The sequence below is a fragment of the Diadema setosum genome, chromosome 2 (assembly GCF_964275005.1).
Source record: "Diadema setosum chromosome 2, eeDiaSeto1, whole genome shotgun sequence".
Classification (NCBI taxonomy): domain Eukaryota; kingdom Metazoa; phylum Echinodermata; class Echinoidea; order Diadematoida; family Diadematidae; genus Diadema; species Diadema setosum.
This window is the reverse complement of record NC_092686.1, coordinates 2,712,787-2,740,539: the sequence shown is the minus strand read 5'-3', so window position 1 is coordinate 2,740,539 and position 27,753 is coordinate 2,712,787. Positions and strand designations below refer to the sequence as shown.

Genomic DNA, 27,753 nt, shown 5'->3' with positions numbered 1-27,753 from the left:
TAAAGAGAACTAATGGTTGAAACTACTGTAGACAGTATAAAACAAATATATTCTGAGGTACTTCCTACAGTGTCAATAATGAGGCAATTTGCCCAAGTCTAGAGGGATAGTGTTCCAATATCAGAGAGACTGATGTTCTAGAGTCACTTTTCACGTTTTGTGCTGATGCAGAAGCGATGATGACATCATCGTCCTGAAGAAGGAGCTAGTCTCTATTCAGACCCTGATGGATCAGATGAGTCTCCAAGCTGAGGCGGAGAAGATCGCACTGGAGAAGGAGTGCCAGGAACTCAAGACCAAGAGCCAGGAGTGGGTCACATTCTGATTTTCTGACATATTTTTCTGCATAAATTATCTTTTTATGCCTCCGCAACGAAGTGGCCGGAGGCATTATGTTTTCGGGTCGTCCGTCCGTCCGTCCGTCCGTCCGTCCGTCTGTCCGTCCGTCCGTCCGTACGTCCGTCCGTCCCGTTTTGTTTTTGTCGATATCTCAAGAACCATGTGGTGGTTTTATATCAAACTTGGTATGAGGGTATATCCTTGGGGGATAATACTTTGTGTGGATTTTAGGGTCACTGGGTCAAAGGTCAAAGGTCACAGGTTATTTTGTGAAAAAAAATTTGAAATTTCATGTTTTTCTCCATATCTCGCAAATGGTTCAAGGTATCTTCATGGAACTTAGTATATATGCTTGTACCGATGGGCAATGATTATCTAGGGAAGTTGGGGGTCATGGGTCAAAGGTCAGGGGGTCGAAGGTCAAGGTCCACTCCTCAAAATATCAGTACTTTCCTTAAAATGCAATATGCCTGAAGGTTTTGTTTTTTTTTAACTTGATGTATGGCATGTATTACCCAATATATATTTTTGGGGAAGTTTCTTGCCGAAAGGTCAAAGGTCAAAAGGTAAAAGGTCAAGTGAAAGTGCTAAATTGCACTTTTTCCTCCATATCTTGAAAGTAACTCAAGGTATCATCATGAAACTTACATATTTATGCATGTTCAACCTAACAGTGATTCTCTTTGGAACTGTGAGTTCAAAGGTCAAAGGCCAGGTTTAGATAATGCTATTTTCCCATTTGATACTGAAATTATGCTTTTTCTCAATACCTTGAAAATTACTCAATGCATAAACTTATAAAAGGGTCAAAAGTCAAGTAAAAATCATCAGTTCCCCAAATACCTGCACTCTGACATTTTAATCATTCATCCAATTGAACCTACAATGCAGGGTTCTCGCCAGGAATTTCTTCACGCTTGTCGGCATTTATTCGCGCTTTTTTAGCGAAGCGCGGAAGCCTTCGCTAATGCTCAAATCAACACAAATAAATCGCCGCTAAAATGCCAGTAAATGCGACATTTTCACGGAGATGTAATGAACGTTGTAAAGGGCATATTCTCGCAGAAACAATGCAGAAACTCCATACCTTTTGTTGGCGGCAGTTCCTAAATAATAAATGACAGAGAAGTAGGTGCCGATGGTGAAGGTTCCGATTTCTTTTAGGCCTTTCCTGTTTCATTGTTGTTTCATTCATTGTTGCAATAATTAGCCGTCTCTGCATCGCAACAACGCGCGCCGTATACCCGTGGTGTTTTTGCTTTCTCGCCGTCTGCTCGACCACGTGGTAGGCCTATTGCATGCAGATGCGCGAGAACCGATCGAGAACTTTCGGGACATCGTTGCACTTTCCTTTCTGTGTATACTGCGGTAGTTTGGCCGTGACATCAGATATCATACAAAAATGTAATGATGGTCATTATTCCGAAGGTTTGTTTAATCATAAAATGAAACGATTCATTACTGAGTACTTCGAAGGTTTGTAATCGAAAACAACAACACCAAAGGTCGGTACTACAGATGAATGTTCAAAATAAACAAAACTGATTTCGTTCGAGATTAACAAACATTTTTTTCTTAATCATTTTCCGATCAACGAAACTTCAGAAAGGAATCTATCATCTATCATCGTTATTGTTTCGGAATAACAAACCTTCAGAGTAAGAAAACTAACCGTTTTGGGCCGTTATTGTATTCCAAAATTATACTGGCAGAACGTTCGAAATAAAACTGATTTCGTTTGGATATAAACGAATATTTTTTTTATAAGATAATTAAGAATGTAGAGTATTATTTTACCATTATTCTTTCGGAGTAACGAACCCTCAGAGAACGAAAACTGTAACCGTTTTGGGGCCGTCGTTTTATTCCGTAATTACCGGTATACTGGCAGAACGTTCGAAATAACAAAACTGATTTCGTTTGGAAATAAACGAACATTTCTTCTCTATCGTTTTCCGATTACCGATCGTTCAGAATTAAGAATCTTAAGTATTTTATCATCATTACTCTTTCGGAGTAATGAACCTTCAGAGTGAAAGAAAACTGTAACCGTTTTGGGGCCGTCGTTTTATTCCGAAATTTCACTGGCAGAACGTTCGAAATAACAAAACTGATTTCGTTATGAAATGAACGGACATTTTTTCTTAATCATTTTTGGATTAACGAACCTTCAGAATAAAGAATCTAGCATCATTTAACATTAATCTGTCGGAGTAACGAACCCTCAGAGTAAGAAAACTGCAACTGTTTTTGGGCAGTCGTTTTATTCCGAAATTTCACTGGCAAAACGCTCGAAATGACGCACTGATTTCGTTTTGAAATTTACGGATATTTTTCTTTAATTTTCGGTTAACGAACCTTCAGAATAAAGACTCTACAATGTACTATTTTATCATTACTATTTCTGTCGGATTAACAGACCCTTAGAGTACGAAAACACGCTGTTTTGTGCCGTCGTTTTATTCCGAAATTTCACTGGCAGAACATTCGAATTAACAAAACTGATTTCGTTGTGAAATGAACGGACATTTTTTCGTAATCATTTTTGGATTAACGAACCTTCAGAATAAAGAATCTACAATGTATTATTTTATCACTACTATTTCTGTCGGAGTAACATACCCTTAGAGTACGAAAACACGCTGTTTTGTGCCGTCGTTTTATTCCGAAATTTCACTGGCAGAACGTTCGAAATGACAACTGATTTCGTTTTGAAATTTACGGACATTTTTTTTTTCTTTATTATCTTTCGGTTAACGAACCTTCAGAATATAGAATCTAGTACTATTTCATTACACTGGCAGAACGTTCGAAATGACAACTGATTTCGTTTTGAAATTTACGGACATTTTTTTTTTCTTTATTATCTTTCGGTTAACGAACCTTCAGAATATAGAATCTAGTACTATTTCATTACTATTTTTTTTTTTCTGTCGGAGTAACGAACCCTCAGAGTAAGAAAACTGTTACTGTTTCATTCCGAAATTTCACTGGCAGAACGTTCGAAATAACAAAACTGATTTTGTTTGGAAATTAACGGACATTGTTTCTTTATTATTGTCCAATTAACGACCCTTCAGAATAATAAGGAATGTAGTATTATTCTATTATTATTTCGGAACAAACCCTCAAGGTAAACCCGTTTGGGGCATCGCTTTAATTAGAAATTTCATTGGCAGCGAACTGAACACAGGCTAACCAAACTGCTTTTGTGAATGTGAAAAACATTGTTAACTTTCACTAAATCAAGAAGTGATCTGGAAGGAGAACAATTCACGTGTTCAAGAAAATCAAAACTATGTCACAATATGTATACATGTCTAGGTAGGCCGTCATTGCTAAAGAGAACATTTCGCTCTCTCCCGTAAAAGAAAAAAAAAAAAGAAAATGCTCGGCAGTTAAGCGCATGAAATGTCAAAATAATCTTTTTTATATTACTTGAACAACCAAACATTCTTTATTTTAAATTGAAAAAATTATTACAAATAGATGAAGAATGTATGGTTCTTCATAACACGTCAAAACGTGGGCTTCTGCGTGCGGTATCCATTATTAATTTTACGCGGGAAAAGCGTAGCTCCTTGAAGCAAGAGCATGATAAAAGAAAAATGAATAAACACAGACACACCATGATGCTGGTGTAGAGAAAAACAGACAGCTTGCCCTAGATGCTTCCTTCTTTCAGTTTATTTTCTCCCCAGTCATTCCTATCGTTCTACTCTTATGAACCCCTGCCATGCACGGACGATGAACAAAACAAAATGTTACCGACGCTGCAATAAAAAAAAAAAAAGAAACACGTGCTCGAAGCAAATTACAACAAAAAAAAAAATGTACAGATACACTTTTCGAGATGAACAAATTGATGTTCGTAATAAAGAATTAAAAAAAAAATTCACGACCACAGGCAGTGGGGAAACTTGATATGGTTTGTGGAAATTTCCACGACATTTCCACGAAAGCCAGGTGTCAGATAAAGGAATGCCGCGCGTACTGCCACCTTGCTTCAATGGTCGTAAACAGCGTGTAAATAGCATGTAAACCAACTGGGAACATTGATGAATGATTATCCATTTATTTTCTGCCCATGAGGCCCCCTAACACACCTGCTAACAAACCAAGCCAGAAGCACGTGGAGCATTACTTACGTTGAACTTCAGTTGAAAGACCATCATGACAGAATTACTATAAATGTCGGCCCGGAGAAGGAAAATGGAATATTCACGAATGACGTTTACAAATCCATTGAAAGTGAAAAGGCTCAAATGGAACGCATGGCTTTTTAAATAAAAAGAACAAAAAATAACCCGCTGAAACTACCAAAAACAAAAATAACAATTTGCATTTGCTTACTCCATCGCACGTTCTTTTTTTCTTTCTTTTTTAAACGAAAGATAGAGTTAATTTTCTCTCTGCGGCAATGCTTTGAACGCATCTAATATTTTGCGTCATTGCCGATGGCCAGCTTCCTAAAGAATTGATACGAATCCTTTCAAATATACGAAACAAAGTCTAAAAATCTTGGATCCTGGCGGTGAATTCCGGTGGTATTATAAATCCTGATCACTATCAAAATTTAATCATCTGTTCCTTGCGCCATTTTACCAACCAACTGTTCCTGAAAATGTCATCCTAATCTGTTCCCAAATGGTCACTTATTTTGCGAATAGAGAGACAGACAGGCAGATAAACGAACAAACAAACCAAAGCAGCAAAAAAAAAAAAATACAACCTTTGGCGGAGGGGGACATGCATTTCATATCGTTTGTTTTTGCGTAACCCGACAACAAGCGTGACAACAAGCGAGCACGTGTCAGCCTTCCTCAGCCTCCCTCGGCCTCCGACCCTCTCTTTCCGTCCTCTCTCTCCCTCTCACAATACCGTCGTACACACCGGCGGCTGTCTGTGGCCGGCTGGGTGCATACAACCAGGGAGGTGGACCTCCCTGGTGCATATTGTGTGTGTGGATCCCGAATCAGAGCGCATTCAGTCAGCAAGTGTGTGATGTGCTGTACATGTACGTCGTTATGTTGAGCCGCGTTGTTGTGATCGGTGCGGTGATTGCGTGGATAACTTTTTGCGCTTGTAAACTGCTGCTCCTTTCGACATCTAGCTTCTTTTCTAGCCAGATAATAAAGAGTAAAAAAGGCGAGAAATTGGTCCGAACTTAGCTCGTCAAGCAAGTTCACGCGTGGTGTTACCCTTGTCGGCAAGTTCACGCGTGGTGTTACCCTTGTCGGCAAGTTTTACCCTTGTCGGCAATTGTTTCTTCAAACCGCACGCTTGTCGGTGCCGACAAGGGTGATATACGCTGGCGAGATCCCTGCAATGTAGTTCTAGGAAAGTGAACATTCAGCACATTTGTGTCAAACTTGTCATTTTAATATTTTGCCACTTGTGTGAAACTGTCATCACACATTGTCAAGACATTGTACTATAGACCTATTAGGAGAACCATGCATTATGGCGGAGGCATATCAGTAGCCGTAGCGATATATCTAGTTCTTCCTTCTTTTCTGTTGGTATATGGGTGGGTAGATATTGTAAATAAGTCAACATGCAGGGTTAAGAGATTGGTTTAATCCCTCAAGATATGCTGAGTATGTGTGGTTTAAGTTCATGAAATGTTGCAGGGCCCCCTAAAATAACAGTATGTAAACAACTAATGGGGCTACCCTGGGTAAAGAAAACTGAATAAACAAATATATAAATAAATAAATAAATAAATAAATAAACCTTTCAAAGGATACCTGATGTGTGTCTACAAGCATGATCCGATGTAGTCTGATGATGTTGCAATTGTATGAACATTAAACTCGATTATCATGTCATTGCATTAATTTTGGCAGCGATATGTAAACAGCATCACTTGCCATAAATGACCCATGGATCATGACTTAATTCTACAAGTGTGATCAACTTTCATTTGGACGTAATAGCATTCAATTCAATTCAGTTCAATTCCATAGATCTTCTTTCAAACAGTACAATTATGATGTTTTGTACTTATTCAGGGCTGCACACTAGCGCCGGTCCGACGGTCAAAGACCGGTAAAAGTCACTGCCGGACCGGTAACTTTTCAGGAAATCCACAAGTTACCGGTCCGACATGACCAGTAAAAAAAAAAAAAAACATTGGTGGGGTCAGTAGAAAGGAAAAGAGCCGCCCCGATCAGGGAGAAACAGAATGCAAGATATCGCACTGTTCAACAAGTTTTACACAAGTTTTCGTTTATGTCTACCGGTGCAATTTGTACAGTAAACATAGTTTTGAGCACTAGCAGTCGACCAGTTACATTCGCACTCGCTTGCGCATTTAGCGCTGCTCACACACTGCCATGCAATGCAATACAAATGTACATGCAAAGCAAACGATGCAAAGCATGTACAGTGTAACTGCTTCTCGTTTGCTTGCGATCGGCGGTCATGCCAGACAAGAAGCATTGAAAGAAGCGCACGCATTTCTGGGTCATTTTACTCATGATTTTTTAACGCAAGATCGATCCGATCCCGGCTTCGCAGCAGCGTGGCAGTTATGTTAGAACTAATTTACTTGTGTCGATTTTTAGAAAAAGTAAAAACACATTCGATATTCAGCGATACAGTAAATGGATCTGATTGCGTTTATTTTCATTTTGCACAGTCATTTCACAAATTGATATTTTCATTCGCTCAGAATGTTCTCATAACGAAGATAGGCGCAAAAAGGATCACTAAATCGGCCCTTCCGTGTACTTTTTAAGAACGCATGCACAAAATGTGAAGAGATAATACTAGAGAGAAAAAAAAATCATGAAATCATGGCAGTCCCGCTTACATATTACGCGTCGTATCTTCCAAAAGATAATGTTCAAAATGCGAAGAGATTATAGAGGAGAAAAAGAAAAAAAATAAAGGACACATTTTGGTGAGTGCATCATAAACGATTACAGCCGAATAACAATTCATGAAATCAACGCAATCCCGTTGAAATTTGAGGAAATAATAGGCGCAAAAAAAGGATCTTGAATTCAGTCTTGCATGCCGTCTTGGTTATCAAAAACGCATACACAAATGCGACGAGATTATCGGGAGAAAAATAAAAAAGACATTTTTACCCTTCTGGTGCGTGTATTACAAAAGATTACATCCGAAGTAATTCATGAAATCGCCACAATCCCGCTGATATTTGAGGTAGAAATAGGCACAAAAAGGATCGTGAATTCGGCCGTGTCGTATACCTTGTAGATAAGAACGCATGTACGAAATGGGAAAAGATTAGCGGGAGAAAAATAAAAGACACATTTTGACCCCTCATTTTGGCGCTTGAATCATATAAATTACAGCCGAATAGTAATTCATGAAAATTTCGCAATCCCGTTGGAATTTGAGTAAACAATAATAGACGCAAAAAGAATATTGAATTCGGCCCTGCATGCAATGTATAATTTTGAAAACGCCAAAGAGCGTATACGAAGAAATTATCGGGAGAAAGATAAAGAACGCATTTTCAACCCTTCTGGTGAATGTATCACAAAAGATTACGGCCGAAATAATTAATGACATATCGCAATCCCGCTGATATTAATGATGTAGAAATAGGCGCTAAAAGGACCGTGAATTCGGCCGTGACGTATAGGCATATACGCAAATCGAAGTGATTATTGGGTGAAAAATGCAGCACACATTTTCAACCCCTTTTGGCCCGTGCATCATGAAGATTATAGAGCCGAGTGATAATTCATAAAATCATCTCAATCCCATTGAAGTTTGAGGAAACGATTTAGGCGCAAAAGAATCATGATTTTTGGCCGTGTCGTGATCTTTTAAGAACGCATTTACAAAATGCGAAGAGTTTATCGGGGAAAAATAAAGGACACATTTTCAACCCCTTTTGGCGCGTGTATCATAAAAGACTGCATCCGAAGTCATACATGAACTCATCGCAATCCCGCTGATATTTGAGGTAGAAATAGGCGCAAAAAGGATCGTGAATTCGGCCATGTCGTATACCTTTCAAGATCGCATGTACGGAATGCGAAGAGATTATGGGGAGAAAAATAAAGAACGCATTTTCAACCATTCTAGCTGGTGCGTGCATCACAAAAGATTATATCTGAAGTAATTCATGAAATTGCCACAATTCGTCTGATATTTAATGTAGAAATAGGCGATAAAAAGGATCGTGAATTCGGCCGTGTCGTATACGCATGTACGAAATGTGAAGAGATTATTGGGAGAAAAATACAGGACACATTTTCAACCCCTTTTGGCCCGTGCATCATAAAGATTACGGCCGAATAATAATTCATGAAATCATCGCGATCCCGTTGAAGTTTGAGGAAACAATAGGTGCAAAAAGAATCATGATTTTTGGCCGTGTCGTATATCTGTTTAGAACGCATTACGAAATGCGAAGAGTTTATCCGGGAAAAATAGAGGACACATTTTCAACCCATTTTGGCGCGTTTATCATAAAAGATTACTGCCGAAGTTATTCATGAAATCATCGCAATCCCGCTAATATTTGAGGTAGAAATACAAATGTAGGCGCAAAAATGATCGTGAATTCGGCCGTGTCGTAGAACGCATGTACGGAATGCGAAGAGATTATGGGGAGAAAAATAAAGAACGCATTTTCAACCATTCTTGCCGGTGCGTGCATCACAAAAAGTTACATCCGAAGTAATACGTGAAATCGCCACAATTCCGCTGATATTTGAGGTAGAAATAGGCTCAAAAAGTATCATGAATTCGGCTGTGTGGAACATCTGTAAGAACGCACTTAGGAAATTCGAAGAGTTTATTGGGGAAAAATAAAGGACACATTTTCAACCCCTTTTGGGGCGTGCATCATAAAAGATTACAGCCAAAGTAATTTATGAAATCGCCACAATTCCGCGGATATTTGAGGTAGAAATAGGTGCGAAAAGTATCATGAATTCGGCTGTGTGGAACATCTGTAAGAACGCACTTACGAAATGCGAAGAGTTTGCCGGGAAAAAATAAAGGACACATTTTCAACCTCTTTTGGCGCTTGCATCAGAAAATATTACAGCCGAAGTAATTTATGAAATCGTCACAATCCCGCTAATATATGAGGTGGAAATGGGCGTAAAAAGGATCGCGAATTCGGCCCTGCATGTCGTGTACCTTTCAAGAACGCATGCACAAATGCGAGTAGATTATCGGGGGCCCGTTGCATAAAACTCCAACCGGACTTTTTTTCCGGTTGAAATCACAAAATTCCGGTTGGAAGCTCCCAACCAGAGTTTTTATGCAACGGATTTTACATTCTTAGGTTAGCAACCTTAAAAAATTCAGGTTGGGTAAATCCCAACCTGAATTTTCTAAGGTTGCTAAAAAAGTTTTATGCAACGGGACCCGGGAGAAAAATAAAGAACCCCTTGTAGCGCGTGCATCAGAAAATATCACAGCTAAAATAATTCATTAAATCGTCGCAATCCAACTGACCACCAAGAGCAGGTTACGCAGCAAGTTCGTGTGCCGATGTTTAGAAAAAGTCACAAACGCATTTGATACAATCTGATTTTGTTCATTATCATTTTACACTGTAATTCACAAACAAACATTCTATTTTTTCCTATCTTTTTTTTATTTTTTGTGCAATAAATAATGCAAGTTTAAAAAAAAATATTAATCTGTAAAATGTACATGGGTGGGGGGGGGGGGTACGTCCATAAAAAACAAGAAAATAAGTTTGCAAGTCATTTAATGTTTTTTTAGGTTGTTGTTGTTGACCGGTAAATTTTCTGTTCGGACCGGCAAAAAATGGTAAAACGGGGCATTTACCGGTCCGACAGAGACAGGTTGGACCGGCAGAAAAAATGGGTTAGTGTGCAGCCCTGACTTATTGATGAGAAAATGAAGACTACGAGATGAAGTAGAACCAGAGCTTGTGTGGAAAAGTCCCTCTGACCAGCAGCAAAAGTTCAACATCAACAATGAAAAAACAATTATACATTAATACAATTATAATTCGACAATTATACATTTGTTTAATATTTGCACCAGTATATCAATTAATGGCAAAGTGTAGGCTATAATTATGCAATAGTATTAAATACACTTAACCAAGGGAAGACAAAGTAAGAGAGAAAGGAAGGGGGAGAGAAAATAGGGAATCTAAGCTAGACAAGCACGTGATGGAAGAAATATGTTTAGCTGACTACAAATGATTGTTGAGTGCACTTTGAATACTATTTTTTCTTGTGTGTATCATGGAACTTAATTTTACTACCAAACACAGACAGTGTCACTCACTATGAATGATGCATAAATCATATTTGAATTCTATTAGTTTTATCCTCTCCAATCTGGAGTTGTTGCTATAAACTGCACTGTAAACATGATTTGCTTTTCTTTGTCTGTTCCTGTTTTTGTTTTTTGTTTTCTTTGATGGGGGGCTTATGGATCTTATATTAGCAGCCAAACACTGACAGCGTCATTTTCAGTTTCATTTGGTTACAATTTGTATCTGATAGCTCTATATATTCACCTTCAATTCTATTTTCCTGTCTTTCTTCCTTCCCTTCTTCCTTTCTTCCTTCCCCTGTCTGTATTATTGGACTCTCAGGATTCATGCTACATTCACTGGCCTAGATTTGCAGGGCAATGATTACAATGTGTCAGAATTCATGCACCTTGTAAATACGTCAACCAGTTAAACCACATGATATTTACATTATATGCCATATCTTTTTAACAAACCTTGTTTCTTACAATCAGAAAGCTTGCCTAAGGCTTGCCCCAGGCTTCTCTGACATATGTATTGTAACAACAATTAGTGCAAAGCCAACCACAATTTGATGCCAATCTTGGCTGCATTTTCCCCCAGAACTAGAAATCCTCTCTTTTCCTGTTCATTTCCCAGAGTATTATTAGAGGTTTTAGTGGTAGATGCAAAAGTGTAAAGGGATTCACCATGTTGACAAGTTTGTAAATCATTCTGACTGTTTGTTTGGTGTTTTTTTTTTTTTCTTTTTGTAAAAATGCATAATTCTGTTTATAAAAGACAGTTAAACGAGTTTTCTGGATACAGAACACTATAAAGTCATGAAACAAACTTCAATGCTGTATTTGATTGCCTGATGGATGTATCAGTAATATTTCCGATCTGCCCTGTTTCTTTCTTCTCTGTGGTGTCTTTAGAGCTGAAATTCAAATCAAGGATTTGCAAGACCAGCTTCAGAGTGCCCCAAAGAAAGAAGAAGTGCAGAAGTGAGTGTGTACAGCTGTTAGTCAATGTGGTTGATTTTCTGTGATGAAAAGAAATTTATCTTGTTTGTAGAGGAATTTCCCTTCCTGTACCTTGATGTGCATTTTCTCTTAATTCTTGCATGGCATTATTTCCAGCAACATCACAGGCATTTTAATGACACTTGGATGCTCAGTTCTATCTGAATCTCTGTGCAAAATAAAGTAGACACGTGTTTTCATTTAACAGTTTCCTCCAAAACTTCATAATAGATTTAAATTAATCACCTGTCAGGGAAATGAAACAAAAAAAAGTATTAATGTCTTGTCTTTCAGGTAACACTACTTTCTTTTGTAAGTCTTTCAAACTGCATCGAGTACTGGTACAGTATTGTATGATTTTGACAATTAGCAAGTGCCATACTTTAGATCATCATCTACTGAGTGGTGTGTGTGGTTGGAAGAAGTATTTATGAGTCTCTATGTGACTTCCACCCACCACCGATGTCTTTGCATTTATATTTTACACCTTTTCCCCATTACCACCTTCCCCTTTGTCACATGCTCCCCTCCCTTTCACCTCCCCTCCCTTTGCCCGCACCTCACACTTACATTCCTTGCTTTCCCCCTCGTCATTTTTCTCTCCCTTTCTTTGACCTTTCCCTCCCCCCTCCTCCTGCTTCTCCCCATTTTGTGCCTCCTTTACCTCTTTACATCCACTCTCACCAAAACTTTTCCCCAATCTGCTCCTTTCTTCGTCATCCCATTTACTCCCTGTTATATCCATCACATGATGCACCCCTCTATCACTCACCTGTTCCCTCCCAACATCTCCCCATGTATCCCTCTGTCACCCCTCCCAACATCTCCCAACATCTCCCCATGTACCCCTCTGTCACCCCTCCCAACATCTCCCCTTGTACCGCTCTGTCGCCACTCCCAACAACTTCCTGTGCACCTCTCTATTACCCCTCTTTTCCTCCCATCAACTCCTGGTGCACCCCTCTATCACCCCTCTTTTCCCCCATCAACTCCCTATGCACCCATGTATTACCCCTCTTTTTCCACCCATCAACTCCCATATGCACCCCTCTATCACCCTACCCAGACTCCAGGCTAGCATCAGTGAAACGTCCACCAGCAGCCAGGCCCTACAGCAGCAACTTAGAGATGCCACAGAGAAGTCTAATGCACTCCAGCTCAAACTCACTGAGGTATGGGCTCAATCAACAGGAGGACGATACAAAATACCCCTCCCTCTCCCCCCCCCCCCCAAAAAAAAAAAAGAAAAGAAAAGAGAAATGAAAGAGACAGAAATAAGCTGCTGGAGCAAAGACTGTAAATGAGGAGAGCCCCTCTTTCATGTTTGTGCATAACTGATCAGGCTGAATGCACAAAATGATAGCCAAGCAGCTCCATAGCACTGACCAATCACCTTAGAGATGAAGCTGTTACTGTTCTTGATTATACAATAGTAACCCCCAACCCCACCCACCCCCCCCCCCCCCAACCTCAGTGGCAGGTGCCATTTTACCAAATTCCTATACATGTACTCTAGCACTTGCACCTTTGTACTGTAGAGAAAGGATCTTACATGTGCATCAACTCATGTAATGCATACTGTGTATTCTGTATGTTATTGTTATGATTGGTGAAAGAACTCCAGTGGTGACACCTACCAACATGGCACATGCTATCATTCTTATCATCCTCACTGTGGTGCATTTGTGAAGGATTGTTTGGGCGTAGCGCCATGTATCTGTGTGTGCTTCCATTCTTTTTGACATTTGAGAAATGTGTCGCTTTAAAAGATTCTCTGAAACTTGAATGATGATGATATGAAGTAGGAGAGTTAATATTTAAGGCATCCTCCAAGGGAAGGTTTGCCTTTTTTTAGTAATTAATGTGATTTCATTTAATCTGTCTTATACATTGACTGCAATTTGATTCCTTTAATTCACAATGGAATAATGTTCCTCATAGTAACCATGATTTGAGAGAACATTTTACAAATTTGTGGTGAAAACCTGTTATGTGAATATCAATGTCAAGACTGCATTCTTTGATTAAAACAAGAAAGGTTTATTTTGTTTCAATGAATTATTCATATTCATGCGTTATGTGTTATTCACAGGTCCAAGGGCAGTTCCGAGAATCCGAGGTCTTGAAAGAGAAGATCCAGCAAGAGCTAGACTTTACGCGCCAGCAGTTTCAAAGGGACATTAGTTCCAAGGAGTCACACAGCTCAGACCTTCAGGTTCAAATGTCAAAGGTGACATCACAACCAGATTTCTAACTCTCATACCATAAGTAAGGCATCAGAACAAACACAGTAAAAGTTTCCTAGAATCTAATTTGCCCCTAGCCAAGATTATTTTCAGCCAGCATTATGGTGCCAAACCACATTTTACAAACCACTGAAAGGAGGAATCCCATATGCATCTACTAATTGTAGCAAACAGTGTAACCTTTTCAAAAGGTTTTGTCTGTGAGTATTAACTCATTGAAGACAGGCTGATTTTGCTGCAACACGCATTTCCCAAAGACACTTGCCCTAGTATACTCCGGACTCGTCCTCAATGGGTTAAAGTTTATAAAGGCTCTGATGCAAATGTGTGTTACACCGTTTCCAAATTGTATGAAATGGATTAGTTTGTTGCTGTTGTTGCTTTGATAAGATTGGTTACAACTTCTTCCTACAGACTAACCAGGAGTTCTGCAGTCTTTGCAGTGGTTATATTTTCAAATTATTTTGTCTCCGATGTAGGCCAATGACAAGATGCAGGAGTTGGAGGTGGCCTACCAGAAGCTTAAGCAGGAATTTGAGTTCAGCAAGCAGCAGCATCAACACCAGCTGACAAGCAAAGAGAACCAGAACTCTGAGCTGGAGCAACAAGTCACCAAGGTAACCAACCACACAAACAAGAAGTGATACCAATTGACATTTGAGCACGTTTTTTCTTTCCTGTCAGATGACAGAGATGAGCCAAAAGAGAAGTATTTATAATCAGATCTATGCAGACAGATGCATATCCCCTATGGTGGTTTGATTTTGTCTCTTGAATTGTAAGATGAATGCCCAAGCATTTTATGACAAAGCATTAATCTAACTTTCCATTTCAAAAGTGGCCTGAATGTTGAACAACTTCATCAAGTCTGTATTGATGTTTGCAGGTATAGCACATATGTACATTGAAGCTGTGCAATTGAAAACCTCTGTTCATACAGTATACCTGATAGGTAGGCGCAGAAGCAGTTCTCAGAACACCTCTGCATTGGAGCGTGATTAAAACAGAAAGAGCTAATGTAGACTATTCTTTTTTTAAAGATCCATGGTTATTTGGGGTGTTGAACTAAATGTGAACTGGCTCCTTTCCATGTGACTTTTCAGCTCCAGTCTGTGGTCCAGGACAGGGAGCAGGAAGTGGAGAAGATGAGGAAGGACCTGTCTGAGTCTCGCTTGACCAGTGAGGACCAGGTCAGACAGACTGACCAGAGGCTTACGGCTCTCAGGTTGGAGCACAGCAAGGTCAGTAACTCATTGTGAGTTACCCCACTACTCTCACCAATCGGTCACTAAAATTTGGCTGTTCCCACGTTCTGTTAAAAACAAAAAACAAAACAAAGCAAAACAAAACAAAACTTGTAATTATCACCCAATCGAGTCACCATAGCAACACTTTATACTATCCTTGCAGCTGATTGGTTGAGGCCTAGCTGCTGCCATATACAGTAACTTTTGCTTATGTATTGAGTTGATGTTGTAAAGTGTTACAAAAAATGAACCCTTGGATCAAGACACAAGTCTCTATCAAACAAAGCCCAGATCATGTGATTAATTAGTGTCTGTAAATGCTCATAAAACTTCCTACTAAGGGAATACATGAGTTAGAAAGACAACAAATGGATAAAGCACTCTCAAACTAGATAAGAAAATTACATTCGATTCCATCCACTTTTGCTCAGCACAGTACTCATTCAAGGCTTGTTACCATTGCTGTGACTTTTACAAGAAAATGCTTGATACAAATGAGACAACCATCTTTCAAGCTCATTTCTTTTCAAAAACCTTACCCTCTATCACATAGCCAAGAGGTAGCATTCAAATTTAGACACGTTCTGACAATCTAAATATTCTGACATAAAATTGCCATAATGTGACAACCGTCTTGTAGCAGAAATGTTTGATGTCATGTACTGGTGGTCAAAATTGATTTTTTTTTTTTTTTTTTTTTTTTTTTTTTTTGATAACCAAATATTGCTACAACAGATGGAAGAAACCTTGAAGGAGGAAAAGAATGCAGTGAGTAATCTACAACAGCAGCTGGATGCAGCCAAACAGCAGTACGAACAGGAGAGTCGCCATAGTGACGACCTTGGGTCACAGCTGCGAGAGAAGCAGGCTCAGCTAGAGGAGCAATCCAGATTACTGACTGATAGGTATTACGCCATGTGGAATACATTTACTCTTTCACTATGAGTATTATTTTTTTTTTCTGTATAATAAAACCCTTGAATTACTGTTTTTGCTCTCCCATATACTGTGTACTATGCTTTGATTATTGCAAGGTTGCAAAAATTCTAAACCTAAGTTATGAGAACTGTGCAGTGTTGTCAGTATAATTTGTCATTGCAAGAATATGCTTCTTCAATGGAGCTAGGCTGAGATCTTAGATCTCAAAGACTGAAATGACTCACATTTGCAATCATTGTTTCGAAAATAAAGCCTGTATTTGATCTCGGAAACGTGCACAAGAACTTGTCAAGAAAAGCATTGTCCTAGCTGTCACCAAGTAAGCTGCTGAAAGACTGGATTACCTATTTGAATAGCTGTTAGAGCCAGGTATTACTGGTAAGGAAAGCTGACAACCCTTCTTGTGAGCTGATAATCTTTTTTTCTTTTTTCTTTTTTTTTTTTGGTAATATATATCGTCACTGGGGTGACAAGACCTTGTATCTCAAATTTTGGTGAAAATGACTTTTTTGAATTAATGGTCAGATAATCAGTCAAGTGATGTCCTATTCAAATCCCAGCTGTCTTACCCCAAAAAGAAGCCACCACAGCTTGTCAGAGGAAAGGGATATCCCATTTATTACCATGCTTTGACTGCCATGTTTTTTGCTCTCCTGAAAATTTTAAATTTTGTAGATACAAGTTTTTGTCACCCCAGCGACGATATATAACTGTTGAATAGTAACTGTTGCTTTCATTCTTTTGTAGTAATATACTAAGGAAATCAATACATATTGTTCTCTCTCAGAAGAAGTTGAACAGAACAATTTCAAAATTATGATATTTTTATATATTTCTTTGTATGCCATGGAAAGCGTATGTCACTGTTTACATTCTAACTTTTCCGGTGCATGGTATCTGTGGAATTCGATTCGCTTTCCAATGAAACAGCCAAGTAATTGGCGTATGTGTCACTCACATATTCATTCTCAGGGACAGTAAGATAGCGGAGCTAGAGGGCGCTGTTCAGAGACAGACTGAGGCACACGACAGGTTAGAGGCAGAGAAAGCTGACTTGATCTCTCAGGTAACGACAAGTAGAAAAAAAAAAGAATGGAAAAGAGGCAAACCTACAAGCTATTTTGAATTCTGTTGTATCATACAGCAAGCAATTTCACACATGCTGGCACCTTGTTTAGTTGTTTGCAGGGTTTTTGTTTGTTTATTTGTTTGTTTATTGTTTTCATTTGGGACAATTGTGGTCATACAAGTGTAACTTACGATATTATTGGATATTGGATGGCCTTGTTCACACAGTTGATAATGGAAAAATATTGCCCTTGCTAACATTGTATTACATTTGACTCTGATACTTGCAATGTAATCCTAAATCAGAATTAATAATCATTCCCACTACTTTTTCTCCCTCACATAAAGAATGCCAGTGATATTTAGATTTCTGCAAAAATGAACAGTGTTGTTAATTGAATGTGAAGAAATAAAAATGTAACATAACATGATCAAATTCTGAAGAAAACAGGGAAATAATTGTCAAAGTAGTTTCCAGTTGATACGTTCTTTTACAATGTACATCCACAGAAAAGGAACGTTGAAGTGAATGAGACATCAATGTCAAATGTCTCTGGCGTATTAGAACGGCTTGTCTCTTTCTTCTCAATTATCAGATCCAAGCTGGCGAAGGAGCAGAGACTGCCATCCAACAACTCAAGCAGGATGTGGTATGCTTTTGTATTTTGTTTTTGTTTCTTTTTCTTGAAGGGGTGGGGGTGGAGGTTATATCATGCATAGTCTACAGTTAATGTGCAAAAGAGTCATGATTTGTAGGGTATCATATGCTGTTTGTTTGTGTTTTTAGTGTTGTTGTTTGTTTTTTATTTTTGTGAGGCGGAACAAAAGTTTTGGTTGCTAGTCAAGAACTTAACTTTAAATGTGGTGTGGCTACCAGAAGGTCTGCTAACATACTATGCTGCCATTTGCCCACATGATAAAGTGATATGTTGGCTCATATATTGCTAGGGGTTATTGTTTTCTGCAAGATTCAAGATTCATACAGTGTACATGTATATTATATGCCTACTTCAAAGTAATCATTTCATACTTCGATAAGCATCTCTGGACCAAATTTGTGAGTTTTTTTGCCAAGAAATGTTTATAATTTGATAGTTCTCCCTAGAAGTGATTATAACCTGTTGAGGGCGGACTGATTTTGCAACAACACACATTTCCCATAGACACTTGCCCGAGTATACTCCAGACTCTTCCTCAACAGGATAAAATAGGTAGCCCCTCCCAAGAAATGATTAAAATTGTTAACTCCTTTTGGGAAATGATTAATATTTTGTAACTTCTCTTAGAAATGATGAATATAGGTAACTTCTTCCCAGAAATAATAGATATTGATGTTTTCTCCCCAGACATGATTAATATTGGTAACTTCTCGAACCTCTCTTTTCAGGATGATTACCAGAAGGAGGTCAATGACCTTAAGACAAGACAGGAAGCACAGGCTGAGGAACATCACCAGAAAACTGAGCTCCTTTACAAGCAGCTACAAGAAGTAAGCTAAAAGAAAGAAAGAAAGGAACAATCTTCATTCCCACCAGAGGAATGATATCATTCAGAGTGTACAAGGGTTGTCAAATGTCTTTTATGCCATTTAGAATATAACTGTGCTTTTCTGGCAACTGATTGAGAATCACCATTTTCCTTCATCAATGTCAATTTCAATAAACACCCTTTATTCAGTGTTTGAGTAATAGCCATGATGAAATATCATGGGCATGCATACTCCAGTGGAATTTGAACCAACAACTTCCTGATTACTAGACATGCATCGTATCCACAAGACTGCCAAGCGTCAACCTGATCTAACCAGTGGTAGTACTTTTCCTGTTGCCGAAGTCTCAACTTGGTTACAAGTATACCCTCCTATCTTTAAAGGATTGTATAGTTTTGGTTGAGACCTAACTTCTCTTTTCTAACATTTTTGGTGAGATAATAAAACACTTTTCAAGAGATATGAAAGAGCATGTAATTCCAAGAGGAGTTCAACATTTATATGATGAAAATTGATTTTGAAATGGCTGAGATATCCAAAACAGAGCAATCGTAACAAAAGGTGGGACCCACCTGTTATAACGGTTGCTTTGTTTTACTTTGGGGTTTTTTTTTTATGTTTCAGCCATTCCAAAACCGATTTTCATTAAACAAACATTGAATCCCTCTTAGAATGGTATGCTCTGTACTATTTCATAAGTGGTTTCTTTGTATTTTGCAAAAAGTTAAAAGCCCAATTCTCATTTCCACCAATGCTATACCATCCTTCTTCCCTTTGTGATACACAGACCCATAGTGGTAAAAGATTATTAGTCATTGATTATTATCTTGCTGTGGTCATTCTGCAATTAGTCCAAGAGCCAAGTGGAGACTGAGAAGGCCCGCCTGGAGAGGACTGAAGCCAGTCTGGCCGACACAACCAGCAAACTGACCACTGCCCAGGAGAGGATTGTGGCTTCAGAAGCAGAAGCCAAGGCTAAGGTAAGATGAGGGATGATAATAGTACTGATGATAGAACACAAAATTTAAAAGAGCAGTTTCAACTTAAGCCTTGCATAGGAGACAGAGGTGGGATTTTAAGGGTGACAGTAATGTTTCACACACACTCATTCACACACATATACACACACTTGGGTGTGTGAGTATGTATTAGTGTTGATCGCTAGATAGAAGATGAAAAGATTTTATATTGTTATGTAGATGAGATATGTTATGAGTGTAGATGTTGATGTAGATCATTGTCGTGGAAGTCACAGAGATTAACTACTGGTATGTATGTATTCTTGAAAATTGTTGATATGATAAGTTAATGTAGACACTGTTTGAAGCTGAGTGGTTATGTTTGTGGTTATCCATGTCAACTGAAGTGGAGCAATGTGTTTTTAAACCAGGGAAACTTTCCATGTACTAATGCAGATCATGATGCTTTTGATTGAGATAGAATACAGAGAAATGCAGTGATATTCCAACGTGGCTGTGAGATCTTTATACTATCAGATTTCTTTTGCAGTGAACAGTATATTGTAGATAAGAGAGGTGAGAATTAAGATGAGTGCCTTTTTGTGGAATACATTTTAAAGTAAGAGAGTTTTCTGCGTGGAGGCTGTAAAACATCTAACTTTGAACTATTAAGTAAGGGATGGAGGAAGATGAAGCTGTGTGGAGTTTTTCATGGGAATGAAGGAATCTTGTGGATAGAATTTGTAGCACACAAGTAATTTCACAAGGAGAGGCAATTTTGTTTGTGAATCTGATTAGAACGAATTACTGATGGCTGCGGAAGCTTCCCTTGCTACACAAAGAACTGACCTAGAGAGTCATCTCAGGACGTCCCAGACTGCCCTGGAGGACAAACAGAAAGACATGGACAAGCTTCAGGAACTCCTCCAACAGGTAAATACACAGTCTCTTTGTTTTCGGGTCTGGCATGAGATGTTTCGTTTCTTGCCTGAGCTCCTCCTTGGTTACGGGAGCATATGAGTACATGCCAGAGCCTTTATGTCACATACCTTTCCAGTGATATTTTTTGTTGTTGTTTTGTTGTTGTTTTTTTATGTGTGTGTGTACAAATGTATGTTTTTGTGCACATGCAGAACCAGTGTAACTTGGCAGCAGAGAACAATAGTAAGAAAATATTAAATATTCTACATATTTGTGACATGCATTGACAGAAAAATATTTCTTTCACCCTTTTCACACACACAAAAGAAAAGTCATGATAGACTTCCATGAAAGCTTGCACACTGCATGTAATTTGTAATAATGTGATAAATATACTGTATGTTAAGCAGTTTTTATGAAAGGTTGCTGCCTAAATTATGTGCTATTTTAGAGTGTGTTTTCTGTCTTTTATCAGACAAAAGATGAACTCTCAGCAACTAAAGAACAAGTCAGAACTCTTGAGAGTCAAGGTCAAGAGGTCAAGGATGAACTAGCCAACAGTCAACACCAGTTCTCTCTACTACAAACAGACCTAAAGAACAAGGTAAGAGTTCATAGTAAAAAAAGACTATTTTTCATGGTCATATCAGCTTTTTCTCATTGGTGCTAGGTTATTCCATATATAGGGTGGTGAGTTGGCTCAGTCGGTAGCGCGTCTGCCTCACGATCCTAAAGACCCGGGTTGTAACCTGAGTCTGGACTGAGCAATGTTGTGTGTAAACATACCGTCCCCTCTAGCAAGAGGCAAAACACTCTGTCCCTCGGATAGGACATATAATGGAGGTCCCGTGTATGAGAGAGTAACAACACATGCACGTAAAAGATCCCACTTCATTCATTTATCGCAAAAAGCAGGGTGTTTAACCTGGTTAAGTGGTCCCACCTCACATCCAGCTGGACCCCATGGAAGACCAGCTTTGAGTTGCTGAATATGGGCTATCCAACCATCTTTTCAGATGGAAATGAACAAACCAAGCCATTTTAATTTTGCTATTGATTTAATTTATTTTGATGTGTATGGAAATATCACATTTACAACAAGCATGATATTTTGTCTTGATAATTGCTGTCCCGTCAAGGAAGAACTAGCACTCTATAAGTATTTACTCCAAAGATATTATCCATTGTGAATGTCCTTGCTCTTACCTGATGCTTTGAATAGTGAACTGCACTCCTCATTGTGAAACACATTTATTTTTTTTTTTAGTCTGCAAGTATCTTGCTCTTGTTGACTTACAACCATGCGTAATATTGAGAAGATTGTAGTGCTCATATATGTCAGGATTCCATCTCAAGCCATATCTAGATAAGTATGAACCTCTGAGAGTGTTTCTATTTCTTTTATTGACCTCTAACTTTCATTACTTGCATCAATTTTTTTTCTTTCCGCACTCAAGGCCAATCAGCTGTCAACTCTGGAAGCCACGAAAGCCTCCCAGGTGGCGGAGCAGGAGGAGAGGATTAAGAACCTTCAGGCCGATCTAACGGCAAGACAGACATCCCTGGAGCAAATCACTCTCCAGTTCCAGAAGGTGAGGGACAGCCAGTTGTGGGGGGAAAGGGAATATCAGAATGAATGTATGATGCTGGAGGATGATAGAGAAATTCATCCAAGCTACATCAGTAGACTTGAGCTGAGTTGGTCAGAGAATTTCATATCTGATGGTTTATTGTGAGCATTAGATTCATTTCATGCTGTGAAATTTATAGGTCTTATCTAGACAATTTCAGTTTTATATATAGTAGCTCTGTAACATGCTCTGACTTTCATTGGCCTCCAAATCTTAGTTCTATACTGCAATTCTTCTATTGACTCAGACTTTTTTTGAGAAAAATAAAAATCAATTCACTGGCGACATATAGTGTGACAACAATCCTTATCAGCATTAGCACTTTGGCGAAGTTTAGCACTCTAAACACAATTACTCCCAGTTTCCAATCCACACTTATATGACTGATAATTATTGTGAAGTTATTCAACCAGAAATGAAATAGTACTTTACACTATTATAACAGAAAAATTATTTTAGGTGGGGTTATTTTTTTGTTTGTTTGTTGTTGTTGTTTTTTTTTTTGTGCCCAATCAATGGAAAACTGTAATCTGATGACATCATCAGCTCACTCATTTGTATACTCATAGTGTCTTTGCTTTTCTTTTTTCTAAGCTTCTGAACTTCATAACTTCTCTCATTATTGCCCAATTTTGAACTTATGAAATATCACTCTTTATGTGTAAACTAACTTTTAAGTGGTCCAGAATTGCCCTGTAAGTCAGACATGGTTGTAATCATCTTGCCACTTGTCTTCTTTCTCCAGACTTCAGAGGACCTGACGAGCTCACAGACGAAGTTGGCACACTCTGAGCTTTCCTTCCAAAACAGTCAGGACCAGCTAACCTCCACTACCAAGCAACTGGAGAAATTGGAGGAGGACTTACAGTCCACCAGAGACAGCCTGGACGCAAAGACTAAGGAGGCTGATGAACTCAGAGCAAGTAGCGAGAAAGTGAGTGAATTATCGTGTGTGTGTGTGTGTATATATATGTATGTATGTGTATATATATATATATATATATATATATATAGAGAGAGAGAGAGAGAGAGAGAGAGAGAGAGAGAGAGAGATATATATGTATGTATGTACAGTTCGACCTCGATTATCCGGCCTCCTTTTATCCGGAAATCTCTATTATCCGGACGCGTTCACGCAGTGAAGGACTTCTTCTTTTCATCCAAAAATTGAAAAAAAAACAGTGACTTTCATGGATCTATTTCACTAATTTCATAAGATGTGCATGATAGGTTTCTCAATATCTAATGAGGTAAAACATGTATGATTTTCACATAAAAGATATACTTTATTTTTGTGAAGAAGGGACTACAATTTTGCGCAGGCTAGCATAGATTACACCACCGTTGCGGGGTACGCTACCTGCCTAGCTGCCAGTGCACTGGGATGGCAGCTTGGACGGCAGCTATATACATTAACATTGTGTCTCCCATATCCGGCCAATTCGCTTATCCGGATGAGCGCCGGTCGCGACATGGCCGGATAATCGAGGTCGAACTGTATATGTGTATATATATATATATATATATATATATATATATATATACACTTGTATATATATATATTATATATATATATATATGCGTCAGTCATATACTTCTCATGCACAAAGTTAGTCTTGATCAGCAATATAGAATATCTAGATTAAGCATTTCTGATAGTAAAAGTAATGTTACTACAAAGACAGCCTTTATTCTTTGCATAAACTGATACTACATTATGTCTAAAACTATCAGAAGTTATAATTGTGTCATATCAAATGATATACACTGTACAAGGTTTTTGCAAACCTACAGGATCTTAAAAATATTTTTGATGCATGTTGCAAAGTTTTGGTCTGTAAGCTCTTATCATATGATACAAAGTTAACTGTAAAGCTATTCGAGATTTACAGTCAATGTGAGTGATTGTAAGTCAAAATATGTCATTCTTCAAGGAGCGATTTTTTTTTGTTTTCTTAATCAAAATGTTGTGGCTGCTCTGTACTGTCTTTTCAGTCAAATCAAGAGAATTTGGCAGCAGTTTCAAGGTTACAGAAGGAGAAGGAGGAGGTGGAGGCATCACTCTCTCAAGTGAAAGAGCAGCTGCAAACTCAGGTAACATTCTACTCCTCCCCATCATCCCCTCCCATTATCTCTCACATCATCTTCTCCCATTATGCCCTCCGATCTTCCCCTCTCATCAATGCCTACCTCATCATCCCCTCTCATCATTCTCTCCCACCTTCCCCTCCCACTATCCCTTCCAATAATATCCTCCCATCAATGCCTCTCTCATTATTCCCTTCTATTTCCGTTTATTTCTCAATAAAAGTTAATGTGGATTTATGAAAATAAAAAACATGTTTAAGAGCAATAAGTTAATCATTCTGAGTTCACATGTCAATTGAGTTGTAAGACAGAAGGCTGTAAAAGTGTCCTCTAATTGCTTTTTGTACTACAATTTCGTGATTCTTTTAGGATCATCTACCAATCTCTACACTCATTTTATTCAATGCAGGTGCAGTCTTTGATTTTGTAACAATGTTTGATGATGAGTGTAGTGAACTATTCATATACTTTGTGTGATACCGACTTAATTCATCCAAAGTATTGACATCAAGCAAAGTTTACTACACCATCATAAGAAGAATTTCCGTTCCAAGGAGAAGATAAACAACGTTTCTTTGTGTATTTTGACACCTTACACCAGGTTGACACCTTGACAGGAGAAAAGACAAAGCTTGTGGAATCCTTGAACACAACTCAAGCCTCGCTGCAACAAAAGGAAGAATACATCAAGCAACAAGGCGAAAAACACACTCAAGAACAGGTACAATCCATCGAGTTATTATTTGCATCATGTGTATGATTTTTATTCCCAGTCTTTCATGTTATTTACGGTTGTGTGTTAGTTTAAATCAATAAATATGAATATAAACTGGTATTGCCATTGTGACCAAGATTGCTTTGATTCTTGCTTATGTTGCTATGACTTTCCCAATGTCTGTCCTGGCTGAAAGCCTAGAATCAGAAGCTGCATTTACATGTCATCATACTCTTCGTGACTTTCTGGTTGTTTGCATACAACCACATATGTGCAGAATTACCTTTTTGGCATAAATTGTATGTGCACTTTAAACGCACTATAGTAAGTGCTCAAAAAAAATAATCTATCTCTATCACTGACCAACTTTTTTAAAACTGTTTATCTTAATTCTGCATCTCTGCATTCTCTCATCTCTGGGCAGGCAAAGCTGACAGAAGAGATGAAGGCAAAGCTATCTGTAGAAGAAGCCAAGTCTAAGGAACTATTGACAGCCATGGAGGCTACACAACTCCAACTTGTGGAGGCAAAGGTAATTTGTTAAATCATTGTCTGTAAGCAAAGGCAAGCGTTTGGTTATTTTCATTTCATTTTATTTCATTTTTTTTATTTAAGCACGGCACATACTTCAGTCTGGGAGACTGTTCTTCTACAGGTCCGAGCAGATAAAATTATCTCAATACATATACTGTCTGTTGGTGTCAGGTCTTAGATCATGGTCTTGCTCCAAAGTTTTTATTACATGTATGCATATTCCCACCTTTTTCCCATTTTTTTTTTTTTTCGTCGTATGCACAAATCTTGCTGGGACCGTAAGTACGCATAATTGTGACCACATTAGGCAAAACATTTCCAGCTTGTGATTAGGTAGATATAAGAATGTTGATGATTCGTTTAGAACTATATGTGTTGGATGGTTTTTTCAGTCTGGCTTGGCTGAGAAGACCCAGTCGGAGCTAACTCTCACAGACCGGGTGTCTGAACTGGAGTCGAGCAGGATTTCCATCCAGGCGGAGCTTACAGCAGAGAGAGAGACAGTGTCACGACTCCGGAGGCAGGCAGAGGATCAGGACGCCGCCATTGCTCAGAGTGTGAGTTTTCTCTTCATCCTCTTCTTGTCGAATCCTCCTCCCCTCATCCTCTCTTCTTCTTTCTCTTCTTTTTTTCTCTCTTCTTTTCCTATTCTTCTTCCTCCACTCTTTCTTCTTTCAAGGGGATACCATAAGAAAGATGAATTGAGGAATATCTGGTTAATATTACAAAATTAATTGTGGAATTTACATTCAATCAGAGCAATTGAAAATCAAAATTCAAATGTTTTTGTCTTCTTCGATTTTTATGTGATATTTTGTATTTAGCTTGTATAGCAGTGTGAACAGTATTGTGCTGTTGGTTGTGTGCTGTGAAACGTGAACAATAGTTACATTAAAAATGTTTCCGAGACTAAATCATCTACAGTTATGGTTTATTGGGGAAAATAGTGATGTCTCCTTATATTTCAGGCTTTATTGTAAAATTTTCACATGGTAGGATGTTTTGTGATACAACTGACCTACACATATGCTTCAAATGTGGTATCTCAAACATTTCTGAAATCACTGCTCCCATTGGTGAACAGTACCTCTAAATGTTATGATTTTAACCAACTTTTTTTTTTTTTTTTTTTTTTTGCACCGTAGATTGCCAAGTCTGAACAGCTAGAGCAGCAGCTTCAGTCTAAGGAGAGTGTCCGGAAAGACTTGCAGCAGAGGATAGAGGTGAGGAGCATGTCATTCTCACTTCTTTCAGCATTTTTGTGAGCTTGTTCTGCCTATAAGATATCAGTATTGCTTGAAAACACATATACAGTCATGCACACACATGTGCACACTCTCACTTGCACACACTTATGTAGGTTTGTCTTCCAGCAAGCTTACAGTTTGACTCAACACTGTGATATAAAAGTAAGTGTAAATGACAGGTGTTACATATTTTTTTCCAAGTGGTATAATGTATTACTAATGGCATTGTGCTTTTTGATGATGATGAAGACTAGTAGCTGTCCACGTATTTGTCACTCGTTAGATCATTTCAGCTTACATTTTCCATAATTTGCAACTGTTCTGTAATTAGTGCCGTTGATGTGACTAATATATGACATGCTGGCAGTGTTTATTTTGTTTTTGGTTTGTTTTTTTTTGTGTGTGTGTGCGTGCGTGTGTTGATTTGACTTGAAAATAAAAAGATGAATTTGTAACTTCGATATCACAGTTTATGTGCATTGATGATCCTGTATCCATAGTAATATAGTTGTTTTACTTATGTGTATAATTTTATAGTGCATTCTAGCATCATTTTCATAGACCAATGTTCCCTATGATTTTCGTGAAATTTGTGTGTGTTTGTTTTTTCCAGGTTTTGGAGAAGGAGTTGGCAAAGGAACGTGAGCTGTGCAGGAACTACGAATCCCAGGTCATCAAACTCGAAGCTAAAATCAGGGTAGGCAAAGCAAGCAACAGTCGGATACCTTCCTTGTCACTCAAGCCTTCCCTGTACTCTTTAAAATGTCTCCGTAGATATGGCAAATTGAAAAGATTCTAGATGTACCTCTTTTTATGTCTCCTCAAGGAGGTCATAATGTCTGAATAAAGTGATTTGACTGACAGAAGTAAGAACATTATTGTTATGATTGAGGACAAGTTTTGCATCATGAAATGGTAATAATTAATGATTTGATTCATTTGATCCCGTGTGCAATCTTTCTCTCTTAAAGACCCAGTAGCATTGGAAGAAAAGGGTGGCCCAAATAGATCCATCTTTATTTGCTGCCCACCAGCGTACATTTGAAATCCATGACCAATAAAACCTGCTTAGAATTCACATAGAATAGCCCG

At 38.4% G+C, this 27,753-nt stretch overlaps 1 protein-coding gene across 1 annotated transcript in view; it reads left to right on the top strand.

Annotated features, from left to right (window-relative positions):
* The window catches only part of LOC140238952 (uncharacterized), a 60,111-nt gene that overhangs the window by 21,430 nt on the left and 10,928 nt on the right, over window positions 1-27,753 (top strand). Inside the window, 21 exon segments of the mRNA XM_072318849.1 lie at window positions 175-309; window positions 11,491-11,559; window positions 12,644-12,749; window positions 13,670-13,807; window positions 14,303-14,440; window positions 14,927-15,064; window positions 15,806-15,975; window positions 16,982-17,075; window positions 17,674-17,727; window positions 18,465-18,566; window positions 19,418-19,546; window positions 20,324-20,458; window positions 20,922-21,050; window positions 21,904-22,038; window positions 22,823-23,011; window positions 24,073-24,171; window positions 24,767-24,886; window positions 25,305-25,412; window positions 25,807-25,971; window positions 26,560-26,637; window positions 27,275-27,358. Coding sequence (XP_072174950.1) covers window positions 175-309; window positions 11,491-11,559; window positions 12,644-12,749; window positions 13,670-13,807; window positions 14,303-14,440; window positions 14,927-15,064; window positions 15,806-15,975; window positions 16,982-17,075; window positions 17,674-17,727; window positions 18,465-18,566; window positions 19,418-19,546; window positions 20,324-20,458; window positions 20,922-21,050; window positions 21,904-22,038; window positions 22,823-23,011; window positions 24,073-24,171; window positions 24,767-24,886; window positions 25,305-25,412; window positions 25,807-25,971; window positions 26,560-26,637; window positions 27,275-27,358 — 2,515 coding nt within the window.